We start from the raw sequence: 19,723 nt of genomic DNA, 5'->3' as shown, positions 1-19,723 counted from the left end.
AGGTCTCACAGCAGCCAGGTGCAGAGCTGGGATTAGAACTCATGGCCTCTGACTTCCAACCCCGTGCTCTTGCCATTAGGCCATGCACACCCCTGGCTTCAGCAAACAAGCAGGGCAGATCTCTAGGGCCCGGGGAAAGCCAGACGGCTGTCTGCCTTCCGGTTCTATTTTTTACCTGCTCTCTACCCTGTGCCCCTCCGGCAGGCTGGCCTCAGATCAAGGCACCGCCCTCACTATACCAACCGCCCCTCCACCCCTTTTCTCTCTCTCTGTCATCAGTCTCTCAGAATGGAATGGGAGGGTCCACTTCTGATAGTTTTGTTTAGGGCTATTTTAGGACCTTTGATTTATCCACCATTGTCCCCCATATCAATCCCAGATTCTGCTGGACTTGAAGTTTTTTTTAACTCAGCCTTGATACAGGACTGCAGCTGCTTTACGTGGGGCCCAGATGGTCCATTAGGGCTACTGGGAGAGATGTTTCCCAACAATTAATGCATAAGGAAAGGAGGGAAAGGGCCTGCAGTGAGTCCCGGGTGAGATAGGGACTGGGCCCAACCTGATTATGTGGTATCTACCAGTAGTGCTTGGCACATAATAAGCGCTTAACTAATACCATTGTTATTATACCTACAGACCCCTAGATATATTATAACATTATTCAAAATACATGAAAGCTATTCCAACAACAATAATAATAATAATAACTGAAGTATTTTTAAGCACTTATTATGTGCTAAGCACTGTACTAAATCCTGGAATAGATACAAGAGAGTCAGCTCCCACATGGGACTCACAGTCTAAATAGGATGGAGAACAGGTATTGAATCCCCATTTTGCAGATGGGGAATTGAGGCAAAGAAAAGTCAAATGACTTGCCTAAGGTCACACAGTAGGCAAGTAGTGGAGCGGGGATTAGAGCCCAAACCTGGGAGTCAGAGGAATCCAGATTAGATTAGATCAGGGATTAGAACCCAGGTCCTTGGACCCCCAGGCCTGGGCTCTTTCCATTAGGCCACTCTAAGCATACATGCAAAATACATTAGCTACAGAGTCAACACTCTAAGCATTTGTACTCACATGTGACTAACATTATCGGAGTCTGGTCTTGAGGCAAGGAAGATAAAGAAAGGGACTCCATGTCCTGAACTTCAAAGTTCAAGCCACCTGTCTTGATTGGCTCTACTGGCTCTTATTTCCAGATGATTCTGGATGATTCCCAGACTACAGGGGCTGTAAAACTATGTTTCCCATTTCTTTTTAGTCCTTTAATCTTAGTTCTTTGGCCTCCAATAGGACCTTGAATCTTGCCATTACTGAGTTCTGCAACTAATCTGAATTTCTAATGATGCCTCATTAATGTCTCTCCCTCCATTTAACAATCGCAGATAGGATCTTGTGGAAGCCATTTCAGCAAAGTTTATCACACATTCAGCAGCTGGATTCTCTTGCAGTGGTGGAAGCGTGCAAGCCTTCAGCTGCCTCTGATTCTCCTTGGCTGCAGGTAAATAAGAGAGCTCATATTTGCCTTCAATAAGACTTTGTAAATGGGGAGAGCAATTTTCTGTTGGATATGAAGAGGAAGAGCGTTCCAGGCCAGAGGCAGGATGTAGGGGGAGAGGTTGGTGGTGAAGGGATGAGATGGAGGTATGGTGTGTAGGTTGGCATTAGAGGAGAGAAATGTGAAGGCTGGGTTGTAGTAGGAGAGCAGCGAGATGACGTAGGAGGGGACAAGATGATTGAGTGCCTTAAAGTCAGCGGAGAGGAGTTTCTTTTTGATGTGGAGGTGGATGGGCAACCACCTGGAGGTTCTTGAGAAGAGGGCACGTCCCCAAGAGACCCTCCCTAAGCCGTCATTTCCTTGAGGAGGCCTGGGTGTGTCTCTCTGCCCTCTTTTTTTTTTTTTAATCTCACATGCTTCCAAGATTCTAGGTGTCATGTTGTGCTTCCACATTGTAATTCAGTTAGGACATGGTTTTGTGTTTCTGTGAGAGCGTGTGTGCACGTGTATGTGTGTGTGCTTCAGTCATCTCTCCAGGGGACTCTGGCTGAAATCTTCCTGACAGTGGAAGCAGAGGTGGCTTCCCAGTAGCTAATACAATGAGCTCTCTCCTCTTTCTTCATGAAGATGGTGATTGTGGTGGCATTTTCTCCATTTTGAGGAAAAGCTTGCAGGGGCTTGTGAGGATTGGGTCGCGGGAGAGAATGAGAGAAAGAACGTTAAAAGGACGCTCAAGCCCACACAAGCCAGGAGGGCTGAATAAACACAAAGGGTAGCTTCAAAAAAAGCAACATGCCAATAAATTGACGGGAGACCATTACAACAGAAAGACCAGCCTGGCAGGCAAAAATCAGGAGAGGTGCTGTTTTCCTTGAATAAAGGCATTCGCTAGATCGTAAACTCTTTGAGGAGTGGATTGGATCTATCAACTCCATTGAATTCTCCCAAGTGCTTAGTATAGTGTACTGCACACAGTAAGCACTCAATAAATACCACTGATTGATTGATCCAAGAACAGAATGCCAAGAGGCAGGCTTGAAAACCAAAACAGTTCCTGAACTGGACAGACTCATTAGGCCAGCAAAATTTGACCCTTATGTGCACACAGTGCAGAAGGGAGGGACAGTTACCCATCAGCATTTATGACTTCACTGCATGCATGGATAAAACCTCACCATCGGTAACATCATCTTCTAAATTAAAGGACAGCTACTGTGTGTGTGGAGTAGAAAGAACAGGTGAAGACCCTTACCAGGGGTTTGCTATTTTCAGGCATAGAAATTATTTTGCATAAATCACTGCATAATTTTGCATTATTTGGCTTCTCTCTCTCTGGACTGACATCCCTTCAGGGCAGAGGAATACTGTCTTGTCTTTCTGCACTGTGTGAAGCTCAAGCTTAATTCCACTCTTTCTCCCCTCTCCTTTTCCCTTTAAATACACAGCAAAAGACAGTGTTCATTTATGGTCCCAGTAGCACTCGATGAGAGTGGCACAAAGATTAGGTTCTTTTCCTATCAAACTCTAGTTAGTGCCTGAGATGCAATTATTGGAGTTAGATGGTTCACAAGTATCTTTGATTTGTGGAAATTTCCTGGTTTTGAGAAAACCCCATTGTGTGTTTGATTCAAAAAACAAGTAAGTTTGACTCCAAAGGTTAGGGTTTTAAATTGAAGCGGTCATATTTCCCCAGTTAAGAAATTCCTTCATCTTGGAAGTCAGAGACCACGATAGAAGCAGGTAACAATAAAAACAATTATTGGGAATCAGTGTGGTTTAGCAGAAAGAACACGAGCCTGGGGGGGTCAGACAACCTGTGTTCTAATTCTGACTCGGCCAGTTGCCGGCTGTGTGACCTTGGGCAATTCACTTAGCTTCTCTGTGCCTCGGTTTCTTCATCTGCAAAATGGAGATTCAATCCCTGTTCTCCCTCCTACCTAGACGAGAGCCCCATGTGAGACCTGACTATCTTACATCTACCCCAGCACTTCGTACAGTGCTTGGCATATAATAAGTGCTTAGCAAATACCACAATCATTAATAATAGTAATAAGAATAGTCTTTATTAAGCACTTATCATGTGCCAAGCACTCTACTAAGCCCTGGGGTAGATACAAGATAATCAGGTTGGAAACAATTCCTGTCCCACATTGGGCTCACAGCCTAAGCAAGAGGGAGAACAGGTACCGTATCACCATTTTACAGAGTTAGGAAACTGGGGCACAGAGAAGTTAAGTAACTTTCCAAAGGACACACAGCAGGCAAAAGGCTGAGTCAAGATTAGAACCCAGACCCTCCGATCGGCCCATGCTCTTTCCACAAGGCAATGCTGCTTCTCTCAGCACCAGGGGAAAATCGGGGTCACTCAAAGGATATTGGCTCAGGCAGTAACCTTTTTAGTATGACAGAGAAAGAAGCAAATTGTACTAAAAGAGGTAGCCGGAAACAAGCTACAGAAATCTTGCATGATGAGAACATGCACAAAATGTATTTAAACAAGAGCACTGGAACACTTAGAAGCATAATTAAAGAAAAGTTCACCCAAGGGAAATCCAAGGAGAATAACATTTTCAGCGTGGATAAGTCCAGAACAGTTTGATTTGATTAAAACTGATCTTATTCTCCTATGATAATAATTATGGTACTTGTTAAGTGCTTACTGTGTGCCAAGGAATGTTCTAAGTGCTGAGATAGATACAAGTTAATCGGGTTGGACAGAATCCCTGTCCCACATGGGCTCAGACTCTTATGCCCATTTTACAGATGAGGTAACTAAGGCACAGAGAAGTAGAGCGACTTGCCCAATGTCACACAGCAGACACGTGGCAGAGCCGGGATGAGAAACCCAGGTCCTTCTGATTTCCAGGCCTGTGCTCTACCCACTAAGCCATGCTGCTTCTCTAAGATGAAAGATCTTGATGAAATGAAATTCAAGAAGGTAAAATTTCTGGACATATCTAGGACATATTATCTGCAGAAGACTTAGAAAAACAACACAAAATCACTTAACTACTAGTGTTATAAGTTCATAGGAGCAGGAAACAAACATGAATTGTGTGCGAGGGAGCTTACACTATTTTATTTTTAGTTTTAATGTAGTTCTCACCCCAAACCCATAGGTGGGGGAACGAATCCACTTTATTACAAACTCACCTCCCTGAAAAGACGTTTGCCTTTCCAGGGCGGTGGCAGGCTCAGCTTTCAGGACCACAAAATACAAAATAGCAAGATTCAGGGTTCCAGACTCTTTGCTCTCTGCATTATTTCACCTTCAGAATTAGTCCCGGAGATTTTGCGGGTAAGGCAGGGATAATTCTTCTAGCTAAACTTCACTTTCAGGTGATTTCTTTCAGAAAATGATCTTGGAGACACACTTGAAGAAGGAGCATAGCTTTGAGACAACTTAAAAAGCCTTGCCTGATTAGGGATCGATGAGCAGATCCAAAGCAGAGCAATTTAGGTAATAGAGTCCTTTAATTTGTTTCCAAAAACAGAGTGAAGAATTGAGTTTTAAAATGTTGCTTAATTAATAATAAGATCTTGTGATATTTCTTTGATCGGCTGTGGGATGGGAAGATACAGGGCTATTGGTGTTCCCTTTAATTATTTTCTCCCCTTTGGATGTGGGCAGGGATTGTTTCTCTTTATTGTTGTATTGTACTTTCTAAGTGCTTAGTAAAGTGCTCTGCACACAGTAAGCTTTCAATAAATAGGATTGAATGAATGAGTGAATGAATGAATGAATGCATGAATGAATGAGGCTTTTGAGGAGTGAAAGACCCTTTGATTCTGAAATTCAGTGTTACAAGTGGGACTGGAAGATTGACCAATCAATCATATTTGTTGAGCGGTCACTGAGTGCAGATCAATCAGCAGTATTTATTTTTTTAAGTGCTTACTATGTGCCAGGCACTGTACTAAGTGCTGGGATTGATCAGGTTGGACACAGCCTCTGTCCCACATAGGGTTCCCTGTTTTAATCTCCATTTTATAGATGAGGTAACTGAGGCACAGAGACGGTAAGTGACTTGCCTAAGGTCACATGGCAGAGAAAGTGGAGGAGTTGGAATTAGAACCCAGGTCCTCTGACTCCCAGGCCCGTGCTTTTTCCACTAGGCCGCACTGCCTCTGTGCACTTTTTGAGCACTGTGTTGAGCACTATTTCAAGTGCTTGAGAGATAGTAGACATGATCCTGTAGTCTCACAACCCAGGAGAGCTGTGGAGAATGTGGGGGCCAATGTTAAGAGTATTAGATGGATACCAAGGAAGCAACCATCACATAGTTGATAATAGCTGTGGTATTTGCTAAGTGCTCACTCTATAACAAGAGCTCTACTAAAACTGGGGTAGATATGAGACAACCAGGTCAAAAACAGTCCCTGTCTCACATGGGCTCATGGTCAAAGTAGAAGGGAGAACAAGTTCTTCACCCCATTTTACAAATGAGGAACCTGAGGCCTCCCCCAAGGGGTTGTGACATGTCTAAGATCACACAGGAGGCAAGTGCCAGAGTCAGGATTAGAACCCCGGTCTACCGACTCTTTCCAATAGGCCATGCTGTTTATCATGATTCCTCCATGCTATCCTGTGGCCAAAGCTAGAGGCAGAACTGTATGCTGAGGGCCATTGGTCTGATCCAGTGAAAGATACCAGTGATTTATCATTCAATCATATTTACTGAGTGCTTACTGTGTGCAAAGCACTGTACTAAGTGAGGGAGAGTACAATATAACAATAGACTCATTCCTGCCCATAACAAACTCACAGTCTAGAAGGATCTGTTATTCCAATGTTTCCTGTGCTATGCAAATGAATTCCCCATCACTGCTGATTGTGATCTACCTGTGTAGATACTCACCCCGGCAGTTTATTCCAGACAAAAGTACAGACAGGAGATGTGTTTCCAGGCATTCTGTATAGGCCTCATCCACTCTGGTATCCTTTCTACTCCACTGTTTCTTCCATCTCTTCCCCTGACACACACACACACACACACACACTCTCTCACTCTCTTTCTCTCTCTCTCTCTTTCTTTTCCAGAGTCCACCTCTGCTGTCCCAGGACAAGGGAGGGAGGCAATTGAGGAGAACGATGAATTGCTCTTCAAGAAGAGCGACTTTTATTTATGGCCGCACGATATTTTCAATCTGCTACAAACACAATGGCTGCAGGTGTCCTCCCACAAATGTCGAAAGTTCCTTGTTCTGGCAACTGCCTTCATCAAAGAGTAAAAACGCAACCGAGATTTTTCTGCCCAAGTCAACAGTGAAGGGATGGTGGCTATATGGGTCCTGGAGCCAAGGGTGTTTTCTGAAGGCTTTTTCAGTTAGGAAATCTGCATTAGGGAAATGAGATGTTAAGCGAACACCTGACACAAGCTGGGGATGCTTTGGATAGAGAGACTAGGCGTTTTCAAACCAGGTCAAGCGGGCGTCCCAGCCTGTCCTCGGATCCTGGCCATAAGTGTGGGCTGATGGCCAGTGACAGCATAGCCTCTTCAGCAACTGCTCCACTCTGTCCAGTAGGACACTCTCTCATTAGAGACCGTCTCCTATCAGAGAGAGTCTCAGGACTTCCAAGTTTGGGAATGAAAGTTGGGAGCTCAGCATTACCATTTCCCATTCCAGTCTCAAGGAGCAGGCTCACAGCAGGAGGAAGGAAGGGGTGCTTTCTATTAATAAATCCTGTAGCCAGGTGAATAACACGGTTGGGGTCACAGTCTTGTGGCAAAAAATTCCCTCCTAGGCCAGCACAACCTAAGAATTTAGCCTCCTGAGGTGCTGAAATATAACAAAAAAAATTTGCACCAAATCCGATGTGCCAGAGAGCATTAGCACCGTCAAATCCCTTGCAGATGTCCATTAAAAATTTTTTTGAACCTCCTTTCGGTTGGCTCTGCGTGCACTTGACTGGTGCCTTTCTCTCTTGCTTCGAGATGGCTGAACTCATCAAAGATATAATTAGCTGTGTTCTAGGACAATCAGAATCAGTTATAAGGTGTTGCGAGTTTGAGACTTTTCAGGCAGCCATAGCTTTGCCTTCCATGATGGTCCTTGGTCCAGGCCCAGGTGGTGAGTTTGGCATTTGCGGTGGTCACCAGCAAAATATGTCGTCCAAAGAACAATGTAAACCCGGGGCATGATGCACAGGGATTCATCTGAGGGAAGGATGCTAGGTAGTCCAGATTCCTAGGAGCCTAGTTGACACTCAGCAGTAAAGCCATAAAGTCCTGTTCTCTTTCTTGCCAAAAAAGATGAATATGAAGTAAAAAGAGGGCCATGATGGCTTTGGCACGAGTCTCCTAGTTCAAAGAAAAACCAGTCACAATTTCCCCAGGAGAAACAGCAGGCCTCCAGTGGAACGTGAGGAGTGAGAGCACATAGAGGATTTTAACTTCTGACAAATGACTACAAAGAAAGAAAAAGGAGGCTAACTAATTACATGGCTCGCCCATCAACTTTGTCTCTGCAGTGTACGACTGATGGCTTACGGGGGCAACAATAAATAGTTCAACTTGAGGCAAATACCCTATTTTGTAATCATAACAGGAAGATCTGCTGAGTCCCCAGGCAGAGGGGAGGTCCAGTGAGCTCTCCAGCACAATCTTCTAGATTTCTCATCTTGTTCTCTTTCCCAGGTTCAACTGCATCATTCTCCAGATGTCAGGATTAACGATCCACTCTCCTGCAACCAAAAGCAACAGTTTACGCTTTTCATTTTTTTTGGTATTTTTGAAATGCTTATTATGTGTCAGATCCTGTTCTAAGCACTGGGGTAAATTCAAGTTAATTAGGTCGGTCACAGTCCCTGTCCCGCATGGGATTCACAGTCTAAGTAGGAGGGAGAAGAGATATTTAATCCCCATTTTACAGTGGAGGAAACTAAGGTACTGAGAAGTACTGAGAAGTTCAGTGACTTGGCCAAGGTCACACAGCTAGCAATTGGCAGAGCCAGGATTAGAATCCAGGTTCTCTGGCTCCGAGGCCTGTGCTCTTTCTGCTGGGTCATGCTGCTTCTATTTTTTCACTGTTTTAAAGCTTTTGTAAGGGACACCATTACTTGTCAGTCCAGTTGTCCATCCCTTCCGGTATTCAGGTATTCTGATCCTGGCAGCAGGATGCTTTAAGGAATAGCTCCATTCCAACCACTGAGCTTCCCTTGAGAAAGTACTGAACCTTCACTGAATCTTAATTTAATCTCTCCCAAACCATGAACCAAACTGAATCAGCTCCATTCTGATTAAAAAGGCTGAGGATCAAGTAAATTATATTTAACTTCAGTTGCTTCTTAATGCTGATGATACCTATTATTTCCAATTCCCTTTTTCCTGTTTAAAAAAGGAAATGTAGGCCAATTTATATTTCCTTCAGCACATAGCAAGTTCTTAGTATACATCGTCAGCATCATAATTACATATTTATTTGTTTTTCATATTTAAGGAAGACACTAGTGAGGGTCAAATTCCTCTATGAGTCTGTGTTTGTGTGTGTATGTGTGTGAGAGAGAGAGAGAGAGAAAGAGGGAGGGAGGGGGGAGAGAGAGACAGACAGACACGCTGAAAAAGCCTGTTGCTGATATTATTTAAATATTTGCAGTGCTTGGCACTGTTTTCTCTTTTGCTTGTGGCTCAGTGGAAAAAGCCCAGACTTGGGAGTCAGACGTCATGGGTCCTAATCCCTGCTCCACCACTTGTCAGGTGTGTGACTTTGAGCAAGTCACTTAACTTTTCTGAGCCTCAGTTATCTCATCTGTAAAATGGGGATGAAGACTGTGAGCCCCATGTGGGACAACCTGATCACCTTGTATCCCCCAGCACTTAGAACAGTGCTTGGCACATAGTAAGCGCTTAACAAATGCCAATATTATTATTATTATTATGAAGCTATTGCTCAAAAAACCCACTCCTTTCCTGATAGTAGTGAGGCATGCAGGACTATTATCAGCAATTGACTCTCAGTTTTCAGTTAGGGTGCAGCATTGCCTGAGGCTTGGCCTTATCCTATACTTAAAACATTTCCTCTGCTATCACAGCATTAATAATTCTTATTAATTTGAAACATATTTTTTTCCTTTCTGCCGTCTGCAAAGAACTATTTAGTTGTACTTTTTATTCTAAGGATAGCACTTTCCACACAGTACCGAGCTGATGTAGCCTGAGAATTTGGGCAACGGTGTAAAGTCTTCCGTTCCAATTAATGGGCTTCTAACTTTAAAGATTAATGATTCCTACAGAAGTGTTAACCTTTCTGATAAATTTATGCTCCTCCTTTCTCACCTTAAGTAACACTTAATGTTTCTATCTTTCTCTTTCTCTCTCCCTTCCTCCCCACCTTGAACCAAACAAGGTGATTGCCATGTTTCCCAGAATGGGGGTTGAGGGAGAAGGGAGTGAGTGAGAGATTTATCTTGTGCACATTTAAATTCCAAAACAAGCTTTGCATTAGACAAATCCACTTCAAAACCTGTGCCTGCTGCTGTCAACACAGATGCTGGGGAGAAGAAACGACACCCTCCAAATTTTTGGTAATGGGTGTTTCAAAGTGGATTTTCTCCCCTCATCTGATGTTATAAATAACTCCTGCAAAGAAAAGCATCTCAGTAGAGTGAAAATTCACAGCCCATTTCTACCACATCTTTATCTTGTGAAGTGCAAAACTATACGGAAATGTGTAGCACAAGCTCCAAACAAAGTGAAATGGAAGTATTTTCAGTTATCTGGTTAATTTGATCAGTTTAGGCAAACAGATCATTCCCACCAAACCCAATGTGTTTCTAAAGCCTGAACGATCCAGTTTGTCCCCCTGCACTGATTAAAATATCTGGATCAAATCTCTGCTTATGCTTGTGCAACTATCCAATCACCTTACTAATAATAGTCATAAACTCTGTGCAGTAGTGCTCTTTTCTCATTTCCCAGGTGGGAAAAGGACTCGGAACAGAAAGTCCCCACAACCAATGCTCCTGGATTCCTGATTCTTAAGGAAGCGGCCCCTGAAGGCACGCTGGAGTCTGGTGATTGCATACATTGACTTCACTTTCACAAGCATCACTAATTTTTATTTCTCCCCTCCCCACCCAACCTAACCAAGTAGACTTGCACACAAACAAGTATGTTTCCTGGAGTGGCCAGGGAACATGGTTATCAGCTCCCCCAATCATCAGTTTTATTTGCTGCTTATACATGTGGTAAATAATCAACTTTCCAACTATGCCAGGCACTGGCTCACAGGTCAGGGGCTATCAACTATCTACCAGATCAAATTAAAATATGAAATCTGGTTGGGTAGAAATACTGGAGGCAGTGTGGCCTAGTGGATAGAGCACGTGCCTGGGTTGGAAGGACTTGGGTTCTAATCCTGGTTCTGCCACTTGTCTGCTGTGTGACCTTAGGCAAGTCACTTAACTTCTCTGTGCCTCAGTTACCTCATCTGTAAAAAGAAGATTAAGACTGAGAGCCCTGTATGGAACAGGGGGTCTGTCCAATCCAATCACCTTCTATCTACCCTAATGCTTAGTACAGTGCCTGGCACATAATAAGCGCTAAACAAATACCATAATTATCATTATTATTATTATTATTATTATTAATGATGGGGGCAGCAAAAGGGGACTTCAGAGATGTCTCTCATCCTTCCCATTTATTCCAGGTACTTCTGCTTCCAACCCCTCCCCCAACCTTAGGGCAAGGGCAGAAGCTGACTCCACCTTCACCAAATGAAAGGCATTGGAAAATGGAAGATGAAAAAAAGTAAAAATAATTGGGATGTTCTTTAGGCTCTAGAAAAGAAGGTTAAAGACCAATTTAATAAGTTGTCTCCAAACAAGGAGGTCAGCAGGGTCCAGGTGAAGGGGTTCCCCATCCACAAAAGACAAAACTATTGAACTACAATAGGAGAGTTTCAGTGTGGTTCTGCTTGGAGGAGGGTTGATTTAACTGTCTTTCTAAAGTCTCTTTTAATGGTGATGGTAATGATGATATTTGTTAATGTGCCAGGCATTGTTCTAAGCACTGGGGTGGCTTTAAGCAAATTGAGTTGGACCTGCTCCTTGTCCCACGTGGGGCTCACAGTCTCAATCCCCATTTTACAGATGAGGTAACTGAGGCGCAGAGAAGTGAAATGATTTGCCCAAGGTCACACAGCAGACAAATGGCAGAGCTGGGATTAGAATTTATGACCTTCTTACTCCTAGGCCCGTGGTCTATACACTATGCCATGTGCTAAGCTTCTCCTCTTTCCTACAAACCCTTGGGCCTTTTCTGCCCCCATCACACCATTGCCATTTCCAAGCTCCAGTCTGGGGGAAACTCGATCGTTACAAATGGCAGAGTGGATAAAGTATGGGTTTGGGAGTGAGAAGGTCATGAGTTCTAATCCTGACTCCACCACGTGTCTGCTGAGTGACCTTGGGCTAGTTACTTCACTTCTCTGTGCCTCAGTTACCTCATCTGTAAAATGGGGATTGAGGCTGGGAGGCCCACATGGGACAGGGGCTGTGACCAACCTGATTTGCTTGTATCCACCTCAGTGCTTAATACAGCCCCTGGCAGACAGTGAGCACTTAACAAATATCACTATTATTGTTTTTTTTTTAATTTTACAAAATCACCAGGCTAATTCCCTTCACCCCCTGCAAAAGTGCTCTGAGAGTTCTGTCACTTCTGTGTCCTCGAAGGCTTTAATGAGAGCAGCTGACTGCACGGGCTCACGACAAACTCCTGTGTCCCGACACTGACCTCACATCCCCGCTCGGCACGGTCCGTGTCCGTCCCGTTCTGGTCCAGCGCGTACCCGGGGCTCTCCACTTCCAGTTCCATGTTGGCCTGGCCTTCGGGCTTCTCATTCTCCCACTGGGCAAAACCTTTGTTCTTTCCAGCTTTGTTGTAGAATTTGCATTTCATTTTGGGGAAAGTGTGAGAGCCGGAGTCGCCCCAGCCGGGCTCGGACCACAGGGGCTCGGTCTGGGTGGCCTGGCTGGTGGTGGCCCGCTGCAGGCGCACTGAGATCTTGCGGGAGGAGCCGGTCACCAGGGTGATAGCCCTGCCGTCCAGGTCTTGCCGTTCAGCCGCCACTCGGGGGAATTCGAACACTTCATCCGGTGCTGGCAGGGAGAGAGAGGCAGGGTAAAGGAGGGGGATGAGGAAGTGGACAAGGATTGGCAGCAGCTGGACCAACGCGCAACACCTTGGATGCTCAAGCCCTTTCATGACTCACATGACACCACAAATAATAATAATAGTTATGATTTTTGTTAAGCGCTTACTGTGTGGTAAGCACTGTTCTAAGCACTGGGGGAGATATAAGGTAATCGGGTTCAACACAGTCCCCGTCCCTCACAGGGCTCACATTCTTAATCCCGATTTTACAAATGAGGGAACTGAGGCACAGAGAAGTTTAAGTGACTTGCCCAAGGTTACACAGCAGGCAAGTGGTGGAGCCGGGCTTAGAACCCAAGTCCTTCTGACTCCCAAGCCCGTGCTCTATCCACTAGGCCATGCTACTTCTCCCAGCACAAATCAAATCAAATGAAATGGGGTGGGTGGTCCAGTGGAATTCCTGAGCATACAGGAATTCCTTTCCTTTCCCTATCATATCATATCTCTAGACTGTAAACTCATTATGGGCAGGAAATGTGACTGTTCATTGCTATATTGTACTCTCCCAAGTGCTCAGTACAATGCTCTGCACATGGTAGGTGCTTAATAAATATGATTGAGTGAAATGAATGAATATCATTCTCTAAACTGTAAAATCATTATAAGCTAGACGGTAAGCTAGACTGTAAACTCACTGTGGTCGGGGGATGTGTCTATCGTTGTACTGTACTCTCCCAAATGCTTAGTACAGTGCTTTGCACACAGTAAGCACTCAATAAATACAATTGAATGAATGAATGAGTGACTCTGAGCCCCATGTGGGACAGGGACTGTGACCAACCTGATTAGTTGTATCTGCTCCAGTGCTTAGTACAGTGCCTGGCACATAGTGAGCACTTAACAAATGCCATAAAAAAGGAGAGGAGAGGGGGAAGTAGGGAATAGGGAAGAGGGAAAGGGAGAGGAGCTCATCACCAGTTTCTCACTCTTCCTGCTTTTACCTTGGGTGAGGAAAGGGCCCTATAATAAATTGAAAGATAAAGGAATGGAAGCTCCTCAAGAGCAGAGACCAGCCATTTATTGAACTCTCCCAAACCCTCAGTTAAATCCTCTACATACCACAGGGGTTCAGTACAGTGCTCTGCCTGCAGTGATGGCTCAGTATGATGTTTGACACGCTGCAGGGGTGGAACTCAGTGCTCTGCACACAGTAAGCAATCGGTACAGTGCTTTGCCTATGGCAAGAGCTCAAAACAGTGCTCTGCACATCATAGGGCTTCAGTCCAGTACTCTTCACACCATAGGAATTTGAGTGCTCTGAACACTAAACGGGCTCATTTCAGTGCTTTTCACGCAGTAGGTGTCCAATAAAGAGTACTGAGTGAATGAAATAATTAACACATCTTTATCTGAGCTTTGTATCAAGAAAAAGAACCACTTTTATACGTTGCTTGGGCTATTTATTTGGAAAGGACAGGGTGTTCTCTTTCTCTCAAATAGGAGATGAGGTTGCCAAAATGAAGTGCAGAGTCAGACGACATGAAACAAACTTCATTTTAGAAAGTACAACCAAATCATCGGGACACAAACATGATAGAATATTTCTAAGGGATTATGAGTTTCTCTGTCTTTCTCTGCCCAAATACAACAACAGAACCTTTTTGGTTTGTGTTGACAGATGGAATGAGGACCATCTGGACAAAGGATGTCTTAGAAAATCACTGCCACATTTCACCACCCAAGTCCATTTTTTGTTTTGGAAATCTTCTTCTCCAGAAATCCTTTTTCTCCAGAAAGAGGCCTCTGTGTTCTACTCTACAATGGCCCCATCCCCTCTTCTCCTGTTACACCTCAAAGTCCACAGCCTCAAGAGGCTGTGGGTCAGGCAGATGAGCTCAGCAATAGACCTGGGGTTCCTAAACCCTTCAGAGAGAGACTTCCTCTCCCACTCCTCTCACTGGTTAGTCCAGAGCAGCTCTAGACGGTACCATTCCTTTCTAAAGTTTCCCTTCCACAGAGTCCATCTCCTCTAACCCCCTTCAAAGTGTCCAGTATATTCTTCCCAAGAAGCAGTTTCCTACTGCGCCCTAGCATCTTCTCAAGTTTCAGAAGAGCCTTAAGTTCCTTTTGACTGTCAGCTCATTTTGGGCCAGGAACGTGTCTATCAACTCTTTCGTACTGCGCTCTCGCAAGCACGTAGTACAGCGTTCAGCATACAGTAAGCTCTCAATGAATACCACCGATGGATTGATTTGTAGGAAACAAATCCCAACAACCAAGCGACGGTGTGGAAGGCAGCCAGGGCGGCTGAAGCAGATGGGCTCGTTTCTCTTACCTGCAGGCAGGGAAGGACTTCCGGGCAGAGAGCCGGGGGTGCTGCCCACCGAGATGCCCCTGGCAAATTTCCTACAGGCCAGCACCAGCAGGTCCTTGCACTGCTTGTGGCAGTTGGCTCCACAGTCTGAAAAAGTCCAAGACATCACTGGGGATTAGCTGGAGACAAATGCAACCAGCCAGATGGGAGGGGCCGGCTTCTGAACATGAACACCAAATGCATTCCAAAGTGAGAAAATCAGGAGAGCAGTGGTAGCCTCAGAGTCCACTGGGATTACCGGGGATGCCTTGGACCCCATCTTCTTCCTCAACAAGGTCCACATCCCTCCGCCACCCTCCATTCCAGTCTACCCCATTCTACATGGATATCTCTCTCTCTCTCCCCCCTCCACCTATCCCCAAATCCCCAGGATAAAGCATCCCTGGAAAACAGGGTGGCCTAGTGGAAAGAGCACAGATGTGGGAATCTGGTCATGGCCCAGTGGAAAGAATATGGTCCTATGAGTCAGAGGACCTGGATTCTAATTCCAGTTCTGCCATTTGTCTCCTGTGTGACCTTGGGCAAGTCATTTAACTTCTCTGTGCTTCAGGTCCCTCATCTGCTAAATGGGGACTCAATACCTTTTATCCTTCCTAATTAGACTGTGAGCTCCATGTGGGACCTGATTACCTTGCATCTACCACAGTGCTTAGTACAGTGCTTGACACATACTAAGTGCTTAACAATTTATAATTATTATTATTATTATTAATCCTGGCTTTGCCACTTGTGTTCTAGATGACCGTGGGCAATATTTCAACTTCTCTGTGCCTCAGTTTCCTCTGTTTGTCCTCCCCATTAGGCTGCGGACCCCATGTGCGAAAAGGATCATATCTAACCAGCTTATTTTGCATTGATCTCAATGTCTAGTTCAGTGCTTGACACGTAGGAAGTGCTTGAATACCACAATTATTATTATTAAGTGCCCTCTCCCCACCTTGCCTTGTAGAAGCTATTTGTTTGGAAAAATAAGCCTGGAGAAAACTTGCAAAGCAGAAAGGTATCCATTCTGACCCTGAATTTTGCCTTGATTGCCTGAGCTGAACCTCCCAGCTGGATCTCTTACAGAATGCAAGGCAGATGGAGCCTCCAGGGAATGAGCAACCAGAAAGAGGGAGCTATGTCACACTATGTAACCCATCCCTATTATCCCATCCTAGACAATGTGGCTCCTGCGAAAGACTCCTAGCCATAAGGCTAGAGGGAAAAAATGGCTCAATTCCTGCCTGTCCAGATCCTGCCAGAGAAAGTAACAGGCCCTAGAAGCCCATTAAAGCCTCCAAGGAAACACTGGAGTTTGCCAAACAATGAATTTGTTCTCTTCATTCAACCACTCTTCTAAGTGCCTGACCAAGAAGAAAGATTCAGGCAAAACAGTTCCCATTAGCATTTTCCCTTTATGATATTTGAGATTTTCAAGGATACGACTGAAAGACAACTCCAAGTCAGTACAGTAAAACATGTGGGTAGAGCTTCACCTCCATCTTGGTGAAACTACTTTTTTTTTTGGCATCTTCTATATTGGCCATCAGGCCCAAATTGAATATAACCACAAGAAAACCTCTTAGTATTTTTCCTTCAGTTTAGGAAAATAAATTGCTTGGTGTAGAAGCCAAAATTTATTTTAAAAAAATAAATAGGAGAAGATGTCAAATGAAATGAAAATAAGAAGAATGTGAATGGATTACACTGGACTGTATTCTGGGGCAGGTAAGTAAAACACTGGACTGTGTTCTGGGGCAGGTAGTTAAAACACTGTAATCAATTCATGGCTGACAATGCTGAAAAACGCAAAGTAAGAAACAACACAGTGAGACAGAAGCAGCATGACCTAATGGAAAGAGCCTGGGCCTGGCAGTCAAAGGACCTGGGTTCAAACCCCAACTCTGCCACTTGTCTGCTGTGTGACTATAGGCAAGTCATTTCACTTCTCTGTGCCTCAGTTCTTTTATCTGCAAAATGGGGATTTAATACCTGTTTTCCCTCCTACTTAGACTGTGAGCCCCATGTGTGACCTGATTATATCTGCCCCTGCATTTAGGACAGTGCTTGGCACACAGTAAGTGCTTAATAAATGTCACTATTATTGTGTACATATCTTTAAATTATATATTATAAATTATTTATATTAATGATGATGTTGGTATTTGTTAAGCGCTTACTATGTGCAGAGCACTGTTCTAAGCACTGGGGGAGATACAGGGTCATCAGGTTGTCCCCCGTGAGGCTCACAGTTAATCCCCATTTGACAGATGAGGTAACTGAGGCACAGAGAAGTTAAGTGACTTGCCCAAAGTCACACAGCTGACAAGTGTCAGAGCCGGGAGTCGAACCCATGACCTCTGACTCCGAAGCCCAGGCTCTTTCCACTGAGCCACGCTGATTAGTATCCATCTCCCTTCTAGACTTTAACTGGCAGGGAATGTGTCTACCAATTCAGTTGTATTGTACTCTCCCAAGTGTTTAGTATAGTGCTCTGCATAAAGTAAGCACTCAATAAATACCACTAATTGATTATTATTAGTATTGTTATTATTGCCAAATTGAGCTAAATCCACCAAGTCAGTGGAATATATATGTCCTCCTAGGATTTAGGGCCCTGGGAATCACAGCCAAAGGAAAAAAATGCTATCACATTTTAAAAATGTATCTTAAAGGGTAGTTTTGTCCGAAAACATTCTGAGATGGAGTCTGATCCCCAGGTCCTCTGGTGGCATTTTAATCGAGTGCCCTGTCCAGCTGCAAGAAGGAGAGGTTGAAAAGGAATCAGTCCCACTAACAATTCACCTGAAATAACCTTTAAGATCAAATTTAAGAAAATGACAGGCCTAGTCAACTGCAAGGCCCCCAAGGGAATTTTAGGATTTCCCCTTCCTTGCCCTCCATACGTCTGTATGCCTGCCCGCCCAGGAGACATGTGACTCTGGGTTTCTGTAACTGCCACTGCCGAGAAGCTGCTAACTCAGGCCTCTACAGCACCGTGCATACACCGTGCATACACAATCTATTGTGCATACACAATAGAGAAGCAGCGTAGCTCAGTGGAAAGAGCATGGGCTTTGGAGTCAGAGGTCATGAGTTCAAATCCCGGCTCTGCCACTTGTCAGCTGTGTGACTGTGGGCAAGTCACTTCACTTCTCTGTGCCTCAGTTACCTCATCTGTAAAATGAGGATGAAGACTGTGAGCCCCACGTGGGACATCCTGATTCCCCTGTGTCTACCCCAGCGCTTAGAACAGTGCTCGGCACCTAGTAAGCGCTTAACAAATACCAACATTATTATTATTATTATTATTATTACAATCTCATGAGACCTTCAGAAAGAAACGTTCGATTCGTGTAGGCCGTTAGGTGGGAGATAAAGTTCTTCGGCACCAAACTTCATCCTCTGGGAAACGGAAATCAAACTCAATTTGGGCCTCCCTGGTCACCGCCGGGGAGGGGCCAGGCTACATCCCATCCATCACTGTCTCGCCTACCGGGAACCCCAGCGTTCCCTGGTTGGTCCATGCACAGTGTCACCACCTCCTTCCGGCTTGGTACAACCAGACCCAAACCTAGCCGAAAGTATCCCTTCTTTCCATTTTATTTGTGGTTTAAGAATAGCTCCTTAAAAACAGTCCCCCTCCCCCGGTTTTATTTACCTTTGCATTTGTATCCTTGCTTGATTATGCCCCAGAGCTGTAACAAAAGACAAAGGAAGGTCAGGGAATCTGGAGAGGAAAGCTGGAAGGAAAACAAGGTCATAAAGGAGGAAGTGCCAATGTCTACCAAAGTACAAACAGGATGTAACTGCTCTTAACACCCTTCCTGTCAGATGGAACTCCCCTCCCATTCCACTCCAGCTGTGATGATAACGCCAGTCCCACTTCCCTTTTATTTTAAGGAGCAGAGGAGGAATCGCATGGAAACCCAAGGGTGAGGCATGTTTCCCTCAGGACAGAAGCCTGGGGTTCCCAGAGGGGCAGAGGTGTTTGAACTCAGGAACATCAGAGTGTGTTGCTTGGCTCATGGCTCTAGTGACGTCACAGTCGGGAAAATTAGAATCATCTTAACAAAATGAATTTTTTTTTAGAATTTAGGACTGGAAAGAATGAGAGAGGTCATTTAGCCCCTGCCCCTGCCTCCAGGCAGAACTACTAGCTTTTAAGCATACCTAGAAGTAAAATAAATAGGGACCTTCCTCTGCAGGACTGAAAGCAGATGAAATCCGCAAGGCCTGGGGAATGCTGAAGTCGTTTTCTAGTGTTCGAATACGATAAAACAGCGAGTGAGATGCAGCATTTAAAAAGGGTATATTGTAGGTTTAAAATATGTCATCAAAGCTACTCATATCATATTTAGGGCAGGAAGTTAATGATGTCTTGTGACCCTCAAGGAAGAACTGATTTAGAAAAGGTTATTTTCTTCAAGCTGAGAGTGCTAAACTTTCTGACAACAGTAAAATGCCATGAAGACTTTATTTCAGAGTTGTCTCCTCTGGTAAAAATCACTGGCTAAACTGTCCTGAAAAAAGTAAGAACTGAAGCTGGTGAGGGAAAATACCAATTAGTTCAGTTAAGTCAGAATTAATGCAGTTTAACCCCACTCTGTTGATCGTCTTCTATGTTCAACTCCACTGATCGGAACGAGATTTGGAATGTTCAGCGATAAGTGGAAGGTGGCTATTTTTAGGTCCAGTGATGTGCCCTGGGGGCTTCTGCGATTGTTCAGCTAGACAGCTTTGGCCAAGTGGCATGGCAGAAACCGTGGG

The 19,723-nt window shown here is 44.6% G+C and overlaps 1 protein-coding gene across 8 annotated transcripts in view; it reads right to left on the bottom strand.

Moving 5' to 3' along the window:
- Positions 1 to 6,581: 6,581 nt before the first annotated feature.
- Positions 6,582 to 19,723, bottom strand: part of RASGRP3 (RAS guanyl releasing protein 3) — a 125,539-nt gene continuing 112,397 nt past the window's right edge. For all 8 annotated transcript variants that reach the window (XM_029063656.2, XM_029063713.2, XM_029063690.2 and 5 more), the window contains 4 exons: positions 18,615 to 18,651; positions 14,933 to 15,058; positions 12,238 to 12,602; positions 6,582 to 8,186 (listed from right to left, as the gene is read on the bottom strand). In XM_029063656.2, coding sequence (XP_028919489.1) covers positions 8,151 to 8,186; positions 12,238 to 12,602; positions 14,933 to 15,058; positions 18,615 to 18,651 — 564 coding nt within the window. In that variant the 3' untranslated portion in view covers positions 6,582 to 8,150. The remainder of the gene's footprint in view (positions 8,187 to 12,237; positions 12,603 to 14,932; positions 15,059 to 18,614; positions 18,652 to 19,723) is intronic.

Source organism: Ornithorhynchus anatinus, chromosome 1 (assembly GCF_004115215.2).
Source record: "Ornithorhynchus anatinus isolate Pmale09 chromosome 1, mOrnAna1.pri.v4, whole genome shotgun sequence".
NCBI classification, from domain to species: domain Eukaryota; kingdom Metazoa; phylum Chordata; class Mammalia; order Monotremata; family Ornithorhynchidae; genus Ornithorhynchus; species Ornithorhynchus anatinus.
This window is presented reverse-complemented; position numbering and strand designations above follow the sequence as displayed.